This window comes from Gopherus evgoodei, chromosome 4, assembly GCF_007399415.2.
Source record: "Gopherus evgoodei ecotype Sinaloan lineage chromosome 4, rGopEvg1_v1.p, whole genome shotgun sequence".
NCBI classification, from domain to species: Eukaryota; Metazoa; Chordata; order Testudines; family Testudinidae; genus Gopherus; species Gopherus evgoodei.
Genome location: NC_044325.1, coordinates 153,792,716 through 153,815,012, shown reverse-complemented (window position 1 = coordinate 153,815,012; position 22,297 = coordinate 153,792,716). Strand labels below are relative to the sequence as shown.

At 48.1% G+C, this 22,297-nt stretch overlaps 1 protein-coding gene across 1 annotated transcript in view; it reads left to right on the top strand.

The window, feature by feature from the left end:
* Positions 1-1,467: 1,467 nt before the first annotated feature.
* LOC115651392 overlaps positions 1,468-22,297 on the top strand; it is a 92,652-nt gene continuing 71,822 nt past the window's right edge. Inside the window, exons 1-5 of the mRNA XM_030562322.1 lie at positions 1,468-1,566; positions 7,721-7,823; positions 8,799-9,123; positions 18,018-18,251; positions 19,156-19,404. Of these exons, the coding sequence (XP_030418182.1) occupies positions 8,841-9,123; positions 18,018-18,251; positions 19,156-19,404 (766 nt within the window). The 5' untranslated portion in view covers positions 1,468-1,566; positions 7,721-7,823; positions 8,799-8,840. The remainder of the gene's footprint in view (positions 1,567-7,720; positions 7,824-8,798; positions 9,124-18,017; positions 18,252-19,155; positions 19,405-22,297) is intronic.

Here is a 22,297-nt window from a genome sequence, read left to right as displayed (position 1 = left end):
TGGACACAACTATAGAGAGGTATTTTTCAGAATATAAAACCTTTATTATTGTAACAAGATATATAAACAAGAACATTTTAATTTTCATTTCAACAATTTTTAAAAACCAAGCATCTGAACATATTCATAGTTAACACAGTTTTTCTTTACTGAAATGTACGGTAATGTTACTGTTCTCTACTTCTCATTTATATTTCAGCTGTGTTATAGGAAGAAAGCCAAAATACTTCTCTTAACAAAATCATTATACAATGTACAGTTTAGTTAAATATCTGAACTATGCACACTTGTTGCTCCTGTAGTCTTTCTTCTCATCAGTTAGGTTTTCTTCATCGGTTCCCTCTGGAAGGCAGGGAACATGTGACCACCTCTTACAAGAGTGACACTGGACCTTTGCTACGTAATAGGTGAGAAGATGAAATCACAAAACTAACAACAGTACAAATAATTTTAATTAAATGGTAAAACTTACAAAATAATATTCCTTGAACATATAATCATTCCTTAGGATACGAAATACTTGCTCCTGTGGAATTATTACAAGAATCCTGATCCTTAGGTTATTATGTTGGGTCAATAGGCAACTGGCTACATCTTTGGCCATGAGTTTTGTTCTTGTACTGCAAATAATCATATTCTCCTTACTTATCTGCTCCAACATATGGTGTATGTTTCTCATACCATTTTGTGTTTCTTACCACCATGCCATTTTTATTTTATTTTTTGCAAATCACATCATTGCAGTATAAGCAGTAATCCTCCATGCTGTCTGAAAAAAAAATCAATTACATTTAGTCAAATGATGATTGTGACCAAAACTGTAAATAGACATCTTGATTTATTCATTAGTGTCAATTACTCAAAAAATTAATTGGTTTGCAAATACTTTTTCTTTTTGAGGGTCATATTTTAAATTATATTTGGAGCCCCAGTCTATGTTTCTCCAAATTTTGGTTTACAGCTGGTGGATATAATGATATCCAAATAGATTTAACTGCTTTATCAATAGCAACCATTCACTCTGGCCACATTTTTAACAGTACTTAAAGATATTATTCATACAGATTCATGATTAAAGAACCAAATCTGTGACATCTTAATACACCTACAATGGGATAACTTTGTGACATGACTTTATTCCACCCTTTCTGTTATCTTCCCATATACTATGGCTCACTAAGTATATGTAATAAAGTTATTACCTGACTCTTTCATTAAAATAATTGCTATGTTTCTTCTAAACATACTTAGATCCTCCTGTGTGATTTCTATAGTACTGATGTCTTTATGCTATAAATATGTTTCTGCAAACTAATAACACTTCTGTAGCAAGGAGGCATGGCCCCACTCAGAAGTGGATGAGGAGGGAACGTCGTAAGCCACCAGGTGGGCGGGACCAAGAGGGTTGTGGTCCACATGCTGGAAGCAGAGGGGCGGAACGGGAAGGGAATATAAAAAAACAGCCCAGCAGCTCAGTTGGGAGGGAGCAACCGGATGAGACAGACATTTCTTCCCTGCTGCTGGACTGGAGCACCAAGGAGAATCACTGTTGCCCCAAGGACGAAGGTGAGATTCCAGGGAGCCCTGATGCTCTTAACGTGGAGGAACTGCTACCACTACCCTTGGAGTGTATCCCAGGGAGTCTGAGGATGACCCCTGGCCACAGGACATCCGAGGGGGAGAGTAGGAAGCAGCCCAGAAGAACCAGGCAATGGTCTGGTGGAGAGCGAGCCTGAAACAAGGTCAGCGTGTTGTGGGTGGGTCTCCACTGACCTACTGGTGGACCACTCTGCCACTGTCAGGGCCTGGGTTGGGATACAGTGGAGTTGGGCAGCCTGCGTCCCCCCTGCCACCTCACCCCAGGGGTGGCAGCACTCTGCCTCCTTCGGCTCACCCCTACCTGAGCCCCATAGACTGGGCTGGGGCTACAGCTCTGCCTGCAGGCCAGAGCTTTAACTGCTTGTTGCCTCGGCCTGGTGAATAGACTGCTGCAACTCTGCCTGATTGCTGGTTGCTGCCCCTCCCTGCTTAACATCTGGGCTGACAGCCTGCTACCACTTTCCCTGGCTACAGGCCAGAGCCCAGATTGTGTACTTCCTGCCCTGCTTGAAGGACAGGCCCCTTGAGAACAGTTCATTTCCCCTCCTTTTTCCCTGCTCAGAAAAGGCTTTAGCAGACCCAAACTGCGAGGAGGCATGCCACACCCCCACCACCTGGCTCTGATATAGAGAGACGGCCTGCCAGTCTACAACTTATCATTAGAAAAAACATGCCTCATTAACAATCAATATTGAACATTTGGCATTGAATACCTTTAGGACAGTGGTTCCCAAACTGGGGTTTGGGAACCCCTGGGGGGTTGCAAAATGTTACAGGGGGTTCTCGGGGGGGGGGGAATCCCCTAATGGTGGACAGAGCTGTCCCTAGGGACCCTGGGCAGCACAGGGCCAGCAGCCCGGAGCCCCTGGACTTCCAAGAGCTGAGCAGATCAAAGCCAGCATATCTATCACACTGAAGAGATTTAAACTTCACGACTCCTTATAAGAAATGGAAAGGGAGGTGGATATTTTTTGCTGTTTTTAAAATGAAATAGGCAGCTAGTCTTGTTTTTAAAATTATTATGAAGAACAAGTTGAAGCTTTGTTGTAACATGAGTTGTTTGCGTGGACTGCTCAAGCCCTGAATGCTTGTGTAGGAGGAACTCTGTGAGTTGGCTTCTTAGATACCTTTATGCTGTTTCACATCTGATACTCCGTAATTAAACATAGGAGCCTTGTCTTAGAACAGGCTTATTCAAAGTGATACAAGCTATGAAAGTGAGATCTTGGAAGAGTGGTGCCGTTTTCATAATGTAATAAAAATACTGTAATGATAATAAATAGTGTGTAATAAGCATGTCATAAAAACAAATGTTCTATTTCCAAGATCGCTGCTTTTATAATTTATACTCAGGTAAAGGAGAAATTCCCTGGAAATATTTGTTTTTAGGAGGAGGTTCATGAGACTTGACATTTTAGTGAAAGGGTCTCACAAGTTGTTAACGTTTGGGAACCGCTGCTTTAGGTTTAGTGGTCCACAGTTGTACCCACTACTTTGTCTCTTGTGTTCCACTATTTTGGTTTTCCAATTTGCTGTGAGTTTTCCAGTTCCTTGGTTGATGAAAGACCTGAAATTTAAAGGGAGGCCAGTAGCCGAATGTATAAGAGGATTTTGCTTTTTCTTTCAATTTCTGTAGGTGTTTTGTTACTCTTTCTTTTTCTACTTCCAATGACAATGTTCATATATATATCTCCACTTGGTTTCTTATTATGTGTATCTGAGTCTTATGCTTATATATATCTCTTGATCTGCTGTGGCCAGTATTGCCACTAACACCCTATGACTCATGCAAAATGCTAATATTTTCTGCCCACTTTCAATGAAGTAGTTAGCCAGGCTCAAATTGCACAAGTTCACTCAATGTCCATTATTAAGCACCGTCAGCACAAGTGTATGCTGTTTCCATTTCTCTTTGTCTCTATCTGGAAGATACCCTCGTTGTTACAGTTTTTTTAAAACAATTTTCACAACACTATATGTGAACTCTGAAAATAAGTGTCTAAAAAATCACCTCCAGTTCCTTAGGAATTTGCTTTCATATGTCATCTCATTACCCAATTTTTTGGTTTCCATTAATGTTATCTGGGAGTGTACATGCATAAATATAGGTTGTTGGTAATATGATAATTTCAACAATTTTATAATGATTTTTCTAAACATTGCATGCGGATAACATTTGTAATGTTTCACTACCCCTAGAGAAAATCATGTTGTCAATTCCTTGAATACAACAGTGCAGCCTGTATTCTTTACATTTACAGTGCCAACAGAATAACACAGTCTTTGCACTTGCATTTTATTTTCTAAACTGCAGTCCTCAGAATTTCAAGGCTTCTATTACAATTCCATTTTCATGTATTAAAGTTATTAAAACCCCGCAATACAGGAAATTGTATCACTGGTACACAGCTGTATTTGAATCTTATGTATAAATTAAGTGCAGACAATCCCAAAGTATACCAATGGAAAACATCTTAGCACAATAACCCAATGATTTGGTGCATTGAAAGGAAGCAATAATATATTACTTTGCAGAATTCCACTCTGTGATCATTGAAAAAAGAACTGAAAATGTAGTTATACTTGCCTGTGAAGTAAAGCAGTCAATGTGGATTATATTGTTTTCCTAGTTTCGGGACATGCTTACTTTTACACATTCCCCAACATAGCATTGTTTTTGCTGTTTAAGACTGCGCTTAACTGCCTTCCTGAAAATGGGATTTGCCCATGTTGGACATGAAAGCCTGTCAACATTTACCTTCTCCAGTTTCATTTGTCTTGGTCTTCTTGACAGAGGAATCAATCCAGTCACCTTCCATGTTTACAGCTATTTCAATTACCTCATCACCTAGCCATCTTCCTAGCATCAGGTCACGAAATGCAGTGTCATACAGACCCATTTTTCTTACTTTGGTGTCCACGCTCCATGTAACCTTGTGGGTTTGTACAAATTTTGCTAGAAAAAAAATGTGACGCATATTATATGCATGGTAACACAATTACCTATTCCTCTGTTTGACCATCATGAATGCTGCCATTCTAACATGGAAACTTTTAACATGCTTCACAAATGGAAATATGTTAACGAATTGTTTAAAAACAAATATGTGATAAGCAATAGCTTTTGAGAAACCGTTCTTTGTCTTCCCCATCCTCCATAAACACGGCATTAACATGGCTTGGATCTCTGCTTGCAACTTCTGCCACTAGACATTTCTCGTCTTCTGCACCTGTCATGATATAAACCCCCACTCTGAACCTTAGCGTCCAAAAGATGGGGTACCAGCATGCATTCCTCTAAGCTTAATTACCAGCTTAGAACTTGTAGCGCTGCCACCAACCAGGAATTCCAGTGCCTGGTACACTCCGGTCCCCCCCCCAAAACCTTGCCCAGGAACCCCCAAGACCCAGACCCTCTGGATCTTAACACAAGGAAAGTAAACCCTTTCCCTCACCATTGCCTCTCCCAGACTTCCCCTCCCTGGGTTACCCTGGAAGATTACTGTGATTCAAACTCCTTGACTCTAAAGACAGAGAGGAAAATTCACCTTTCCCCCTCCTTCTCTCTCCCCCTCCCAGACTCTCCCTGAGAGAGAAAGTAATCCTAATACAGAGAGAAATTAGCTTTTCTCTCCCCCTTCCCTCCTTTCTCCCCATCAATTCCCTGGTGAATCCAGACCCAGTCCCCTGGGATCTCACCAGAATAAAAAAAAATTAGGTTCTTAAACAAGAAAAGCTTTTAATTAAAGAGAGAAAAACAGTAACAATTATCTTTGTAAATTTAAGATGGAATATGTTACAGGGTCTTTCAGCTATAGACACTGGGAATATCCTCCCAGCCTAAGTGTACAAGTACAAAGTAAAATCCTTTCAGCAAGATACAAATTTGAACTCCTCCCAGCCAAATACACATTTGCAAATAAAGAAAACAAACATAAGCCTAACTCGCCTTATCTACCTAGTGCTTACTATTCTGGACATATAAGAGCCTGTATGGGAGAGATTGGAGAGAAACCTGGTTGCATGTCTGGTCCCTCTGAGAACCCAGAGTGAACAACAACAAAACACTAACAGCACACACACAAACTAACAGCACACACACAAACTTCCCTCCCTCAAGATTTGAAAGTATCCTGTCCCCTGACTGGCCCTCTGGTCAGGTGACAGCCAGGCTCACTGAGCTTGTTAACCCTTTACAGGCAAAAGAGACATGAAGTACTTCTGTTCTATTAACCCTTAACTATCTGTTTATGACAGCGCCTTCCACCTTTATCATTTTGCTGTCATCAGGCTTGTGAGATACATCGCTTCCCATTTCTCCTACCTCTTCTGGGGCGACTGTTCTCCCAGTATCTCTCACTGCAGTTTCTATTTCCATGTTTTCCTGCAATCTGTTTTCAGTGTCTAATGTTGGAGGCTCTTTAAATAGTTTTAAGTGGGAGATACTGTACATAAATCCTTGAAGTTTCCCCGAGATGGTTGCCAATGTAACTCTTTCCCCCTCAATAGTGGAGACTTTGTATGGTTCACGGTATGTAGGTTGCAGCAGCCCTCTCTTTATTGTTTTCCTTCTTGCATTCAGTAACATGACACTGTCCCTGGCCTTCAATATTATTTTCCCCATGTTTACAAGTCTTAGTTTTGGCATCCTCTATTTGTTGTTTATCTTGTGCTTTAGAAATATTACTAATAGCCAGGTCAATGTCAGCATCATTTCAATAATTCAAATTTATGCTGTACTCTTTGTAGTATTCTTTACCGAGTTCCTCAAAATTTGGTGGCTTTGTAAACAAATGGAGAAGGAGTTGTACTTGCAAAATGAACAATCACAAATAACATATGCACCTGAAAGCTGATGGTTTTTAAAGACACTTACCCTGCAATTATCTGAGACTAGGTCTGGGAATGTTGCTTCAAAGTCATACAGTAGTCAAAAGGGTGACATTTTGGTAGTTATGTTTGGTTTCGATCACAAAGAAAATGTCACCAAGAAATTCATCCCAATCACTCCCAGTGTCATCAACCAACTTCTGCAATGGTCTGTAACAAATGGTGATGGATTATTGAAGGGGCTATCTTTACTGAGATAAATTATATGGAATCCAAAAGGCATAAGGAAAAGGCCATCCTAGTGCATTAACAGGCACTGCATTCATTGCGAATTAAAGGCCATATTATGTAGCAATGATAAAAACAGATAATGATAAACAATTATCTTTGACTCTCTCTTTATAAGATTTCTTAAGTTTTTAAAGGAAGTGAAAGAGACTTGTTATCATGTATATGCAGTCCACACTGGAAGGAAGGTAAAAAAAATTTCTGAAGAAATTTAGTAGATGTCTCAAAGTCCAAAATTCATCTTTATGCTTGTCAAGGTGGTATTCAGATTTAATTTCTTTCTCACTTTCTGGCAATGCAGACATCATGAAACCTAGCTTAGATGGAATAATAAGATGACAAATTCTTTCATGAAAATATTACTTCAAGGGAAGGGATTGTACATTTTACAGCAAAGATATAATTATTATTCTTTGCAATGTAAATATAAATTTTGCATTTAAAATGTAAATGACATATTGTAGGATTTAGTTTTATTCCAGTACAGACCCAATTGGCGATGGTTTTTGTCATCCCAGGCCAGCAGTATCTTGTGCTCAGGGCCATTGTCAGTTTGACTGTTCCTTGATGTCCACCCCATAGACTGTCATGATACTGTTCAACGAGTTGTAGGGCTTGTTTCATGGTGTGCATGACAACGGTTCTTTCTTTGGCAGAATGGAAAAGTGCCCCCTCTGATAATCAGAGAAGATGGGGATGTGATGCTGACATCACCTGCTGCACTTAAGCCATGATCAGATATTTTCAAAGTCATAGATTCATTATAAGGCATATGCATATGAAAGATATCTGAATGCAGAATGGGTAATCATGCCTTTGGTAAGGTGGAGTGGGGCGGGATCAATATCTGACTATAAGTAGATGTTGAAAAAAAATAAACTAAAAGTAATTGCTCAATGAACATAAATGGACTGTTTGTAGGATATCCTGGATGACATACTTAGGAAAGAAAAATACATTTTAGGCTTTTCTGGTAATATTCCATTTCATACACTTTTGTCAGGTAACTGAGAAATACATTGCTACAGCGCCTACATATGTAGGCAAAGGAGATTTTTCTTGGAAATGTGAAGAAAACTGTGATCCTAATCCTGGTCCCAGAGAAAGTAAATTTAACACTTCAAATAATCCCCATGTTGGAGGATCAGGACCATCATGTACATGCTGAAGATTCCCTTGTGTTATGTGTCTTTATTACAGGAGAAAAAGAACCTTCCAAAGAAAAGTTTGCAGCGAATTGACACAGGTTATTATTGCTTTACTCATTCCTTCAGGAGATGTGTTATGTCTCTTATTTGTACCTTTAAGAATGGAGCCCTGGGAAGCCCATGCTGAGAGGTACTGTCTGAGGGGAAACAACCAAAAAAAACCCCTCTGCACCTCTCTCATTTTTGCAAACACTGGTGTCTCAGTCCACCAAGGTAATTTGCTCCCTCTGCCCCTGCCTGTGCCAGGATTTTGCCCTCTGTCACCCTCTGCAGCGCCTCACCCCTGGGTTTAACCGCAGCTCTTTCTTCCCATTCCTGATTTTGCCCCTCAGCCCCTATCCTAACCCAGGCTCCAGAGTGACACTTTCCCCCAATCCTAGTGAATTCCCACCCTCTGCTCAGACCCTGGCCACCCCCCTCCGATTGGCTCCCTTTGCCATATTATTAACGCTTGTAAAACTCAGTCTGCAGCAGGGCCAGCTTTGGCCTTTTTTTTTTTTTTTTTGCTACCTCAAGCAAAAGAAGAAAAAAAAAGGGCAGCCATGTTGTCCTAAGATTGGCTGGAATGCTGCCCCATAGAATCTGTCGCCCCAAGCAGGAGCTGGCTCGGCTGGTGCCTGGAGCCGGCACTGGTCCGCAGATTCTCATGCCAAGTGACGGGAGGGTGAAAGGCAGTGGTGTTAGCAGATGTTACTGAGCCTGCTCAGCTCCTGTGCATGCTGGCTGCACCCTAAGTAGCAAATTCATGCATTTTCCAGCTGTTGCTGGGCATGCTCAGACCACTCCAGCAAACCAGGAGCGGAACTGAGCAATGTGTAATTTCCTGCTGCTGGTTTCTGTCTCAGATGCAACAGCCGTTCTCTGTCTCTGCAGTTCCTGTCTCTTTGAAGAACCATCGCAAGTGGCACTGGCAGCATGGAGCAGGCCGAGAGTGAACTGCTGGCGACCCTGAAAGAGCTGGGAGAAAGGGAGCTGCAGAGGTTCAAGGACAAATTGAGTGAAATCCTGCCAAAGAAGGGATACCAACTTCTCCCCTCTGGGAGACTAAAAGATGCCGATCCCCCAGCCCTCACGGACCTCCTCCTCCTCTTCTATGGGACGGACTATGGGGCGGAGGTGACTGCAGAGGTGCTGAGAGCCATCGACCAGGGAGTCCTAGCAAAGAGAATTAAGAAACTCATTAAAGCACTGAGAGATGGTAAGGAATGACCGAGGGAGACTGGCCCCCAGTCTGTTTCTTTCCCTGCAGCCTCGCTGTTACAGGTGGGATACTAGCTAGAGCTGTCTGCAGTGCTGTTGTCACCCTGTTGGTGCCAGGGCATTAGAGACACAAGGGTGGGGGATCCCCCCTCAGCCTAAGGGGAGGATCTACAGGACCTCAAAAACTCAAGGGATTTTGGGGGACAACTAATAAAAGAACAGGAACAGGAGTGTGGTCAAAGGGTCATAAGAAGGGGGCCTGACGGGGACACCAAGCAGAGAACCCCGGACAGTGCCCACTGCTCCTCGAAGGCATCAAGGGAGCCAGTGGACACCGCCCAGAGGAACTCCACCCGGATACGTGAATGGACTAAGGACTGGAAACAAGCCCCACAGTCACCGGAGTCTCCATCGGCCAACCTCCCCTCCCTGGTCGCGTGGATGGCCTTTTTCGCCAGGGCGAGGAGGAGGTTGACCAGGAGGTCCCGGGACTTCGTGGGGCCCCGGATAGGGAGTGCGTACAGAAGGAGGTGAGGGGAAAAGTGCAACCAGAAACGTAAGAGGATGGCTGTGAGGAGCCGGTGTAGGGGCTGCAACCTGGCGCACTCTAAGTAAACGTGCGCCAGGGTCTCCCTCACGCCGCAGAAGGGGCAGGTGTCCGGGACAGGGGTAAACCGCGCCAAGTACACGCCCGTGCTCACGGCCCCATGGAGGAGCCGCCAACTGATATCCCCAGTGGGCCTTGGGACGAGGGTGGAGTAGAGGCTGGCCCACCGGGGCTCCTCACCCTCCAGAGGTGGCAGGAGGTCCTGCCACTACGTATCGGGGTGGGACACGAGGGTGAGGAAGTGAAGGGTGCGGAGCACGAGCGTGTAGAGCTGTTTCTTTGGCGCGGTTTGGAAATGGACCGGCTGCAGGTCGTGCAGCCGGCTTGCGGAGAAGGGGCGGGGGGCCGGTCGGGCCTATGGGGCAGAGGCCCGATGAAAAGGTCCGGAGGGCTTGGGGTGGGGGGTGGGTGGGGCGTGCCCTCCCGCAGGACCCGGTCGAGGTAGGCCCGAGCAGAGGGCAGCAAAGCGGCCTCCACCTCCTGGAGTACGCGCCGGGGAGTGCAAGGTCTGGAGAGCCCCATGCGGTGAGCGAGCGTCAGGGGATCCAGCCAGCCTCCCCGGTCATAGTCCAGGAGGTCTCCGACCCTGGTAGCTTCTGCCAAGGGTGGGTGTAGCAGGGTCACCAGCCACTCCAGCCCAGAAGGGGTTGGAAAAGCCCTGCTGAGGGCTGGGGCTGGGCAAGGTAAAACCCTGGCTGATTGGGGGAAGTGGCTGCAACTGGGACCATGCCCCAAACTGAGCAATAAGGCCTTATAAGAAGGCCAGGGAAGCCAGAAGGATCAGTCTTTGCCTGTGGAGGGAGATGGGCCTGGCTGCAGGGAGTGAGACACAGGGTACCTGAGTGGAGCAGGGCTGGGGAAAGGCTGGGGAGCTCCAGCCTGGAAAGCGGCCAACAGGTCCTGGGGGTTGCAGACGGCAGCCCAGCCCAGGCTAGGCTGGGCAGCAGGTCCAAACCCAGCCTTGCCAGTGATGAGTGGCTGATACTGCAGTCTGCCCCAGGGTGTGGGGCTAGACGATGACTGGCAGTAGCCTGATACTGAAGCAAGATGTGAATAAGGGTTGGGGGTTCCCCAGGGAAGGGGAGACCCTAAGACTAAGGGGTTACTGCCAGGGGGCAGCACCCCAGGTAAATGGGGCACTGGGGTCCAGGGAGGGGCACGGGGGGGCCAGAGGACAGGCAGATCACCGGCCTGCAGAGGGCGCTCCGGGGCTGGAATGAGCTAATTCCCAGAAGTCACCAGCAGGAGACCATGTGGGGGTGAGTCTGCACCTCTGCAGTGGGGGTGAGGTAATATCTTTTATTGGACCAACTTCTGCTGTTGAGAGAGACCAGCCTTTGAGCTGCATGGAGCTGTTCTTCAGCCCACAGCTCTGTGGAGCTTGAAAGCTTGGCTCACTTAGTTGGCAGCAGAATTTGTCCAATAAAAGATATTAACTCACCCACCTTGTCTCTGTCATTAGCTAGAGCAATGGTGTGTGTTTGTGGGGAGGGGGGGAACACCCTCTCAGCAAAAGAGGTCCTGGGGGAGGGAGGGCAAAAAGAAACCAGGATCCTGTGGGTCCCACAGGACCTGCTACTATACTAGCAGGAGCGGGATAAAACTGGAGTGGGTATTGCAGGGCGGGACTAAAAGAATAGCCTTCCTGTGCTGCAAACAACATGAACTCCCCAATCGGCAGCTGCTGCCTGGGAACTGCCTTCAGCAGTGACACAGGAGTAAGGGGTTTTTTTCAGTTTACAAGTAAAGGGGGGAGGGGACAAATTCCGTGAATAGTAAATGTGGGGGACGGCTCCCAAACCTTCCTGGTTTACCTACCACCCTCTCAAAAACTGGTGGGTGAAGTGCCACATGCAGATTTCTCCTTTTTGTGAACATTTGCAATCTTAACAGGCTGAATTTAAGTATCAACAGATCCCTAATAAAGTAAGTTTTGATTGTGGCCGGTCGAGTTCTGCCTGGGGAAAGGTTTCAGAGTGGCAGCCGTGTTAGTTTGTGTCAGCAAAAACAACAAGGAATCCTTGTGGCACCTTAGAGACTAACAAATTTATTTGGGCATAAGCTTTAGTGGGCTAGAACCCACTTCGTCAGATGCATGGAGTGGAAAATACAGGAGCAGGTATAAATACATAAAAAGATGGGAGTTGCCTTACCAAGTGTGAGGTCAGTCTAAGGAGACAATTCAATTAACAGTAGGATACCAAGGGAGGAAAATTAACTGTTTTGCAGTGGTAATGAGAGTGGGGAGAGTTAGAAGAGCAGGGAGTTTGGTCGGGGAACTCCAGGGGGACAGTTAAGAGTGGACATTTTTGAGCTGGTCAGGAATTTTGTTTTTGTTTTAAATAGGGAAATGTCAACTTCACAAAACTGAAATTGTCAGGAGCTGATTGATTCTGATAAAACTTTCCTCAGGGCAGGCTTGTCAGGTCCAGCCTGGGATTTCTGCACCGAGAGAGACCCAGCCTAGAATAGCCAGCTGGTCAAGGCACCCACCTGAATCAGGCAGAGTAGGGACTTAAACATGAGCCTCCCCCTTCCCCGGTGAGTGGCCTGACCAGCTGGGTTGCTCTCTCTCTCCCATCCCCCCGGTTTGTGCTGAAACCCCTTGAAATGTCTCAGTTCATTCTGATGCAGAACAGGAAACTTTTGAAACCACAGAAACAGTTTCCAGCCCAGCACTAAGGAAGTGAGACTAGGGGTATGGCTATATTTGGAATTTCAAAGCGCTGCCCCGGCAGCGCTGCGGGACCGCAGCAGAGCTTTGAAGTGTGAGTGTAGTCAGAGTGGCAGCACTGGGAGAGAGCTCTCCCAGCGCTGCATGTAAACCACATCCCATACGGGTGTAGCGTGTGCAGCTCTCAGCGCTGTCGCCCTGATTACACTGATGCTTTACAGCCCTGTATTTTGCAGAGTTCAGGGGGGTGTTTTTTCACACCCCTGAGCGCGAAAGTTGCAGCGCTGTAAAGTGTGAGTGTAGCCAAGGCCTGAGGGAGGTGATAGCGGCTGGAGGGCAGAGGGGGCTCTGGCGTGTGTGTGAGTGGGGGAAGGGCAGGGCGGGCTCAGAGGAGAGAGAGAGAGAGAGGTGGGGCGTTTTGGCTGGAATTGGGGTCTTTATTGGGGAACGAGGCAAGTTAGAGCTCCAAATCACCCTTCTTTCAAGACTTCAATTTCCGGGTTCCCCTCAGATTCCCTCTCAGCCAGCGAGATCTGCCAGTCCCACTGCTGCCCCGGCCTCTCTGTAGAGTCTTTCCCACAGATCTGCTCCTACTCTGCTCTCACAATTTCTCCCTCTTGGGTATGGCTACACTTGCTGCTGCGGGAGCGCTCCCGCGGCAGCACTTTGAAGTGCGAGTGTGGTCACAGCACCAGCACTAGGAGAGCTGCAGGTACTCCACTTCCCCATGGGGATTAGCTTACAGTGCTGGAAACCGCACTCCCAGCGCTGGGGCACTGTTTTCACTGGTGCTTTGCAGTGCTGTAACTTGCTGCGCTCAGGGGGGTGTTTTTTCACACCCCCGAGCGAGAAAGTTGAAGCGCTGTAGAGCGCCAGAGTAGTCAAGGCCTCAGTTGAGGAACCCCACAGCTCTCCTCCATGGGGCAGTGTGTGATTCAAGCAGGCTGCCTCTCTGCCCTCTCTCCTTTAACCTCTCAGTGGGGAAATTGCAGTAGATTTCTCTCTGCTTTGGGGAAAGAAGCTGCAGTGATTTACAGAAGGGTGGAGGGGAGCTAACTCCTGTCCCCACTCCATTTGTATCTCACTCACAAAGGCACCTTTAATTCAATCAATTTAGCACGTGCTAAGTACACCTTGCCTTGGCTTGACTAGAACTTCAGCAGGCATTGGTTAGATGGAGCTAGCTAACGTGCTCTAACACACCTTTAATTCCTAGTGAAGACAGGGCCAGTGGGAGGGGAAAGAACAGAACCTCCATCTCAGGGATCCCTAACAAAGAAACCCTCCCCTCCCATTCCCAGCTCGGCAATCTCCTGGGCCCTTTCATGGGCAGAACCAGCAAAAGAGACAGGAAAACAAACACACATTCCCAGAAGATGCATTGCTCTTGCACGTTACTTCTCTGCACATTTTGATCCCTGTAATAGAGCGCTCATCTGGAGCGTGGTGTGCAGTACTGCTCACCCCTTGTCAAGAGGGAGGTTGCAGACTTCAAGGGGCTTCAGAGAAAGGTGATAGGAATGATCAAGGTTCTGGAAGACTGGACAGGGACTGTTCACCTTACAGAGGTGACTTGTTCACTCTACAGAACAAAGAAGGGGATAGAGAAGAATGATCAGGGGTGTCTGTTCTCCCTCTGTCACATCTGCTACTGTGGGATTCTCACATCTTCCTCTGCAGCATCTGGTCCTTTCCACTCCTAGAGACAGGACACTGGACTTGTAGGACCTAGGGTCTAATCTTGTCTGGCCATTTCTGTGTTCCCAGAGCTTGGCATCTGTTGGTTGACATATGTTTGAGTGATTGCATGTGCCCATACCACAACAAGTATGTGTGTGCCCAATGCACAGTTTTTGCTGAAGACTTTTTTTCCCCTCACTGGTACCCATCGGGGTGGAACGAATGCCCTCTGGCACCTCACACAACTATGTGCAGGTATAAAGGGCAATATTGGTCCAGGGTCTGAACATCCTTCCGGTTCAGACAGCACCATTGACAGACGCTACCCCACTATTTGGCCATTGATTATGTCCATTCTACTCTGCGCGGAAGTCAATCACGATGGACCGTTGGGTCTTACAGGTCCATACAACTGGGCTATGCTATCCCCCTTCTCTCCTCCCCACCTACCTTATCGCTTACCCCATCCCTCTTCAGGGGCCATTCTCACTAGCATCTGCTGCGAAAGGAAGTGAACCATCTTCTCCAGCTTGGTGCTGTGGAAACTGTATCTCTGCAACACAGGGGAAAAAGTTTCCATTCCCACTACTTTTTGACCCAGAACTAAAATGGAGGATAATGTCCCATTCTCAACCTCAGGAAACACAACAAATTTGTCCGATCCCAGAGGTTCAAGATGGTCACTCTAGGCACGATTTTTCTTGGCTGGAACAGGGGGACTGGTTTTCAGGCCTCGACCTACAGAACTAAACTGGGAGGAGTGGTAGATATAGTGGAGAGTAGAGATAGGATACAGAGGGACCTAGACAAATTAGAGGATTGGGCCAAAAGAAATCTGATGAGATTCAACAAGGAGAAGTGAAGAGTCCTGCACTTAGGATGGAAGAATCCCATGCACTGCTACAGACTAGGGACCAAGTGGCTAGGCAGTAGTTCTGCAGAAAAGGACCTACGGTTACAGTGGACGAGAAGCTGGATATGAGTCAACAGTGTGTCCTAGTTGCCAAGAAGGCTAACGGCATTTTGGGCTGTATAAATAGGGGCATTGCCAGCAGATTGAGGGATGTGATCATTCCCCTCTATTCGACATTGGTGAGGCCTCATCTGGAGTACTGTGTCCAATTTTGGGTCCCACACTACAAGAAGGATGTGGAAAAATTAGAAAGAGTCCAGGGGAGGGCAACAAAAATGATTAGGGGGCTGGAGCACATGATTTATGAGGAGAGGCTGAGGGAACTGTGATTGTTTAGTCTGCTGAAGAGAAGAATGAGGGGGGATTTGATAGCTGCTTTTAACTACTTGAAAGGGGGTTCCAAAGAGGATGGATCTAGGTTGTTCTCAGTGGTACCAGATGACAGAACAAGGAGTAAGTAGGGGAGGTTCAGGTTGGATATTAGGAAAAACTTTTTCACTAGGAGGGTGGTGAAGCACTGGAATGGGTTACCTAGAGAGGTGTTGGAACTGCCTTCTTTAGAAGTTTTTAAGGTCAGGCTTGACAAGCCCTGGCTGGGATGATTTAGCTGGGGATTGGTCCTGCTTTGAGCAGGGGGTTGGACTAGATGACTTCCTGAGGTCCCTTCCAACCCTGATATTCTATGACATGTACTTTCACATTACCATACATCCCACTCACAGATGATTCCTCCTTTTCATGGTAGGCAATGACCACTATCAATACAGGGTGCTCCCTTTTGGTCTATCTACTTCACCCAGGATCTTCTCCAAGACCCTCACAGTTGTCACAGCACACCTTCGGAAACAAGGAATAATGATTTTTCCATACTTCAACGATTGTCTCCTGAAAAGACCTACACAGATCGCTGCCTGCATGGTTTTCCATAAAGACAAAATTTACCTTCACTCTCACCCAAAATTCCTTACTAAGGTGGTTCCAATTTTCATCAAGCAATTTACTTACCTACTTTCTTTCCAAAGCTCATAAACATAAAAATGAGGAAACGTTCCATATTTCAATATTGGAAGAGCTTTTGCATTTTACCTTGATCTAACCAAGCCACTAAGATCTACCTCGCAACTATACCCTGTGGTTGCAGATAGAATGAAGGGCAGTCCAGTGTCCTCGCAAAGAATCTCTTCTTCAATTTCCTCTTGCATTTTTTCATGCTATCACTTGGCTAATGTGACTCCTCTGAGTAAGGTATTTGCTCAGGCAACCTGGACTCATGCATCTTCTGCAGTCTGTCTCGCTCATGCTTGGACATCTGTAAGGTGGCAGTTTGGTCATTAGTCCATACATTCACTCTCATTATGCCATCTCTCAGCAGTCCAGGGATGATGCCAGAATTAGTTGTGTGATTCTCCAATCCCTGTCCAAGTAGCCTCCAAGCGCACCTCCAGTTTGAACTGCTTGTCCATTCCACTACATGTGACTCACATGTGCAGTCACTCAAAGAAGAAATGGTTACTAACCGAGTCATACCTGTTGTTCTTTGAGATGTGTTGCCTATGGCCATTCCACAACCTGCCCTCCTTCCCCGCTCTACACTCATCCCTCCGGGAAGAAGTAACTGAGGGAGTAGGGGGTGGCTCTTCCCTTTGTACCCGTACATAGTGGTGTGAGGCTGCAGAGGGTGCTCGTGCTATCCTGACAGGTACCGCTGAGGGAAAGAATCTTTGACAGCTGAATGCCCATAAACCTACAGTGGAATGGACGTGTGCAACACACCTCCAAGAACAACAGTTATGAGAACATTAGTAACCTTTCATCTTTCTGCTTCTCTCCTTTCATTCCCTTTATTCTGTCTTTCCCTGTGCTATGTTCTTTCCCTCCTACCCCATCTTTTTAGGTGTTGGCAGAGCACAAGTCACTTAGTATCTCAGCATTATCAGATTCTCTCTCCTCATCCCCAGTAATGAATCCCTGATTCCCAGACCTTTGTTCCAATCCAACCTTGATCTTTCCCTCTCTCTGCACTCACCCCTCTATCCCCATCTATTCACCCTACCAAATACCTACACACCACTTCCTCAATCCCCCACGTTCCTACTGCCCTCCTCAGCCAAATGCCACACACATCTCACCCCCAACACAGACCCTGTTCCCAGCATGTCCTTCTATGTGATCAGGAGCTGGGGGAGTGACGGTGACTCCTCAATGCATAATCCATCCCCAAACCCTGCTCAGATCTCCAGCTAAACAGCAGCAAAAGCAACCAAAAAAGGTGAGGGTGAGGATGGTCCAGGAAACAGAGGGGGTTCCTCTGGGGGGCAAGGATCTTAGACCCCAGACTTGAGGTTCCCTGTGTCTTCATAGCCAGCCCAAAACTGAAACCAAAACCCCTCCAGCAGGCTCTCTCCCCCTCTGTCTGTCCCCTTTTTCCGGTTTCCTGGGCAAAGGTATCGCCTTACCCCACCTCCTTCCTGGCTCAGGTTACAGGCTCAGGTACCTTCCCTCAATTAAAGTCATCCCCTGCTCTCCCGTCCTCCATGCAGACAGTCCCAGTAAAACTAGATGACATTCCCAGGTCAATCCGCCCCACTCCCTATTGCGTCACAACTCCCTTAAAAGTGTGCATGCCTGCCTAATTCTGTGTGTGTTTGTGTGTATATGTGTCTCCTCACTGCTTTGTGCCCAGCCACCAGGAGGAGGTAGTGCTGCAGCCTCTGGTCTTCCTCCTCCCCTGCAGGATCTGATCCCGGCCACATCAAAACAGCCAGCACCAGCAGCTAGGGGAGGGAAACAGACAATGGTTTGGTCCAGATAAGCATTAAGTGGGGATTCACAACAGGAGGAGGACACTTTAGAGGAAAAATTCTTTTAATTGTTTCCTCCCCAGCCACAGAGGAGGCAGAGTTGGGGGGAAAGCGTGATAAGTTGGGAGGATGTGACTACCCCATCCATTGCCCTGTGCCACAAAACACATGTTCCCTAAAATCATTAGTTCAGGATTTATTTTTAATGACTCCTCAGAGAAACATTACTTCAAGCGGCAGCTGCAGCAGCATGACTACGCAAGAGGAGGTGTCATGTATGCGAAATACACACTGAACAATGAGCAGTACCAGACAATCAGAGCTGAGAAAACCAACCAGGAGAAGATGCGAAAGCTGTACCAGCTGGTGCCAAGCTGGGATGAATGGCAGAAGGACCACCTCTACCAGGCACTGAAGGAAACAAACAGAGAGCTGGTTGAAGAACTGGAGGGTAAACAAATGACATCAGGGAAATTCGCTTCCCATGCTCCCCATCATGAACCCTGATCCCATCCCAAAGGGGACACTAGATCACCTCTCTGGCTGTTTATCCCTCGCCCAGCACTGCAGCATCAGAGCTGGGCACGGATTATTAAGTCACCCTCACGACAATATAATGTGCAGTGAGTCTGTGGGAGCGTTTGCCCCCACGTCTGAGATTATTTGGTGCTGTTGGGTCCATTCCAGACAGAGCCGGCTCTGGTTGCACAGTGCAGAGCTGGGCTGCACATTGCCTATTGGCTGGATCTCAGTTCCGCTCCCCTTCCCATCCATAGGAGCTACACACCCACTCCTGACTGGGGGATTGGGTCCCTGGGGGTTGCTTTGGCTTGTTATGTAGGTTGGAGTATTTGTAACCTGCCGTCAGATTCTAACCCCCCCAGAATATAGGAGGGGTGAAGTTTGGCCCAGGCCAAAACCCCAGATCCAATCTCTTTAACCAAAGAGGACGGGTCTGAATTAAATCAGGCAGTGAGGGGTGGAACTAGAGTAAGTGGTGGGGTTGTATTTACCTTCCCCCTCCTCTCTACCTGGGACCACCTACCTTCTTTGTTGGATAAGTGACATTTGCCCCCATCCCTGCTCATGTCTCTTTCAGGGTCTGGATTCCTTGTGGTGATGAAGCAGGTGAGGGGAGAGAAGGAACTCTCTCTGTCCCAGAGAGAGGGGCAGGGCCCATCCAGGGGTGGGGAATCACAGAATTGCTCTTCATGTGATCCTGGGGGACAATTCACCCTGGAGACGTTTTCAGGGGCAGGGAGGAGGTGGAGCCAAGGCCCTGCATGCCCCCCTCTACTCTGTGGAGCACTAAAATCAGCAATTGCCATTTATTTTAATGAAATGTCTCTCTCCAGAGGAACACTTTGTTGACCGGCACCGAGAGAAGCTGATCCAGCAAGTCTCAGAAGTGGACAGAGTCCTGAAGCTACTTCGGGGGCACACGCTAACCCCTGAGCAATACCAGAGCATCAGCACTGGGAGACCCAATGTGGAGAAAATGCAGAAGCTGTACGAGCTGGTGCCGAGCTGGCGGAAGGAGCGAAAGGACCGGCTCTACCGGGTACTGTGGATAACAAACAGCGCCCTTGTTGATGAGTGTGCAGGTAGATAATTATAATCTCTTTCCTCAAGGCAGAGTTTTCAAACTGTAGGGCACATTTCCTGCCTTCCCTCGCCTTGGGAGGGTGTGAAGGAACATTTGGGGCATGAGTGGCAACGCCAGGTGGCTAATGCCAGCCCCACACTGACTCACCTCAGTGGGGACACCCAACCTGTGGGTTAGTGTCAAAATCCACCATGACTGCACCGATTTCTGCCCCCCAGCAGCCTCCCCGTCCAGCGCTGGCCACCCTGAGAACCCGACATGGGAGGAGCAGGCATTGACCCTGCCATAGCAGCTGCAGTTACCCTTCTCTACTGGAGAGCCACCAGGGACTCTGCAAGTGGAAAGTGGTACCACAGGTCTAGTCACTGTCCTGCCACCAGAGCCCCTTACCCACCCCGGCCCATCACTGCAGATCCAGGGCACAGAGCCCTGTCCTCTGCTGGGAAGAGCCTGTGCAGGGCAAGCAGATGGGGCTGCGCTCAAGGGACGGGGACAGCAACAAACTGTGTTCCACAGGGCGCCCGTGCTCAGTGGGTGCAGCTGTCTGCTCCCCTCCTGACCCTGGCCTTTCAGCTCAGCTGAACACAGTGGTGGGTGGGGGACAGGCAGGGATGTGAGTCCAGGCACCCAAGACCACCCTAACCACTGCAGGGAGGAGAAGGCTTCCTCAACTGCCATATGGTGAGTACTCGCCCCTGGCAGGTACCAGACACCCCTTGTGGGTACAGGGCACCCCTGTCCCCTTAGAAAAAGGGGGGCATGCATGTGACTTGACTCTCCAGAAGGTGGTTCATCATAAAGTTTGGGTATCTCTACACTAGAGAGTTGCAGGCTAGTGTGCTGTAGGTTTACACCGGTTTGCCACACATTAACTGGCCATCTGGACAAGCCCGTTAACATGTGTATTGGCCCACAGCAGCCAAAGGTCCTTCTTCCCTCACCATACAAATGGGCCACTGTATTTGCTCTTTATTCCCAACTACAGTTCCACGGCAGTCGATTCATGATTCCTGTCCTAGATTCCTTTCACTTCCTGTCCTAGATTCCTTTGTGCAGTGTCGCTGCCTGACTGTTTGTCAGCTGCCACGTCCCATCCCAGAAGTGGCTGCATTTCAGCACTAGGTTAAAAGCAATTCTGTGGGTGGGTGGGTGGCAGGGGACAATAGATATTGGGCCAGATGGGCCCATGAGTCTGAGCTGGGGTGGCAGGGAGCAGGTGGGGTCCCAGGCTAGACAGGCCATAGATCTGATCCAGTTCTCATCCTCGCTCCCCAGGGCTTTATATCTATTAACTGTGTCCATGGGTGAATCCATGACAAAGGGGGCAGGATCCATTTTCCTCACTGCCCTGTGCAGAGTTCAGCAGCTTTCACTCTCACTGGGCTATGAGGAGATCCAGGGTTCTGGACTGTAGGTGACTTGTCCTCTCTCACTCGTGCTCCATGAGGAACCAGGGCCCCGTGTGTCAGGCCTCCAAGGCTCACACTATGCTCCTGAGTGAGGGCAGCCAAAGCACCAGGCAGCTGGTGGGCTGGACACCACCACAGAGATTGCAATGCCCCATCCCCTCCTCTCTCCATCTCTGCATAGGCTCAACTTACTGGGGCCATGCAGGGGCAGCAGCATCGTTGCCCCCATGGCAGTGAGCTCCTGTGTCTTTAGCCAGGTCTTGAGGACTGGAAGGGACTTGGTCTGAGCTTAACCAATGGCTCTGATGAATTGCTGGGGAGAGCCTGTGAGGGGCACTAGGACAGATCATGGTCCCCCAAGGAGAGCCTCAGTCCTAGGGCAGCCAGTCCCACCTCAGGCTCTGGGCATCCCCATCTAAGGCGCGAATTCCCCCACCCACCGAGGAAGTGGCTGGAGGGGCCCCACCCTGTAGACAGGAATGTCCGACCCCCACGCATCCCCAGCAATTTCCCCCATCCCTAGGCCAGCTCTTCCCAGTGCCTGGATGCCAGCAGAATCTGCCTTCCAGACGTCAAACCCTGGATGGTTTTTCCTCTCCTGTGATTGGCTGCTTGCCTCTCCCCCACCTGCCAGTTACAATCCTCTGTGCAATCCCTGCTGACCTTATTCTCTCGGATTGGCTGTTTGCTCCACCCCATCCCTCCATCACAGCCATGTCTCCACTGCTGAGTTCACTCCCTTTGCCCCCCCACCCCCGGCTCCTTTTCCTTTGCTGTTACATCCCTCCTCCCTTCCTCACCTTTTCTCACTCCCTCGCTCCAGTGGACCCATTCGTTCCTGCCGTCCCCCCGCATGCATGCCCCTGCCTTGTCTCTTCCTACCACTGCTCCACCTCTTCCCCCGAGCCCTGACCCTGCTTGCTCCTGTCTGCCTGCTTCCTCCCCTCCCCTCTTGCTCATACCTAAGGCAGGAAAAAACTGAGGTGTTGTGTGTGTGTGTGTGTGTGTGTGTGTGTGTGTGTGTGTGTGTGTGTGTGTGTGTGTGTGTGTGTTGTGCAGGGGAGTATAGTGTATGTAACCCTTCTGCCCCTCTGAGTTGGCAGCAACAAGGGCCGGGTTCAGTATCCAGGGGTTCTGTTTCAATAACCCAATGCCAAACCAGCTCGAGCCCCCACCCAGTGACCTGGGAAAATCTTACACACACCCCTAGGCTCCTCAAAGAGGCAATGCTTCCCCTCTCGCAAGCACAGAGTCTCGGTGTAGCAGAAAAGGTTTAATACATGAGATAAACAACAAACACTAAATTGGGAAAAACACCTCAACTAGAGTTCATAGACCCAACCGTGAGCAAAGACCCACCCCAGGAAATTGGGCTGTTTCCTCTTTCCTGGGCTCTTGAGTCCAGCAACCCCTCAAATCACCCACAGTCCCAAAAGTCCCACAATCCCAAAAGTCTCTGTCCTGGGTCAGTGCAGCCCCAAA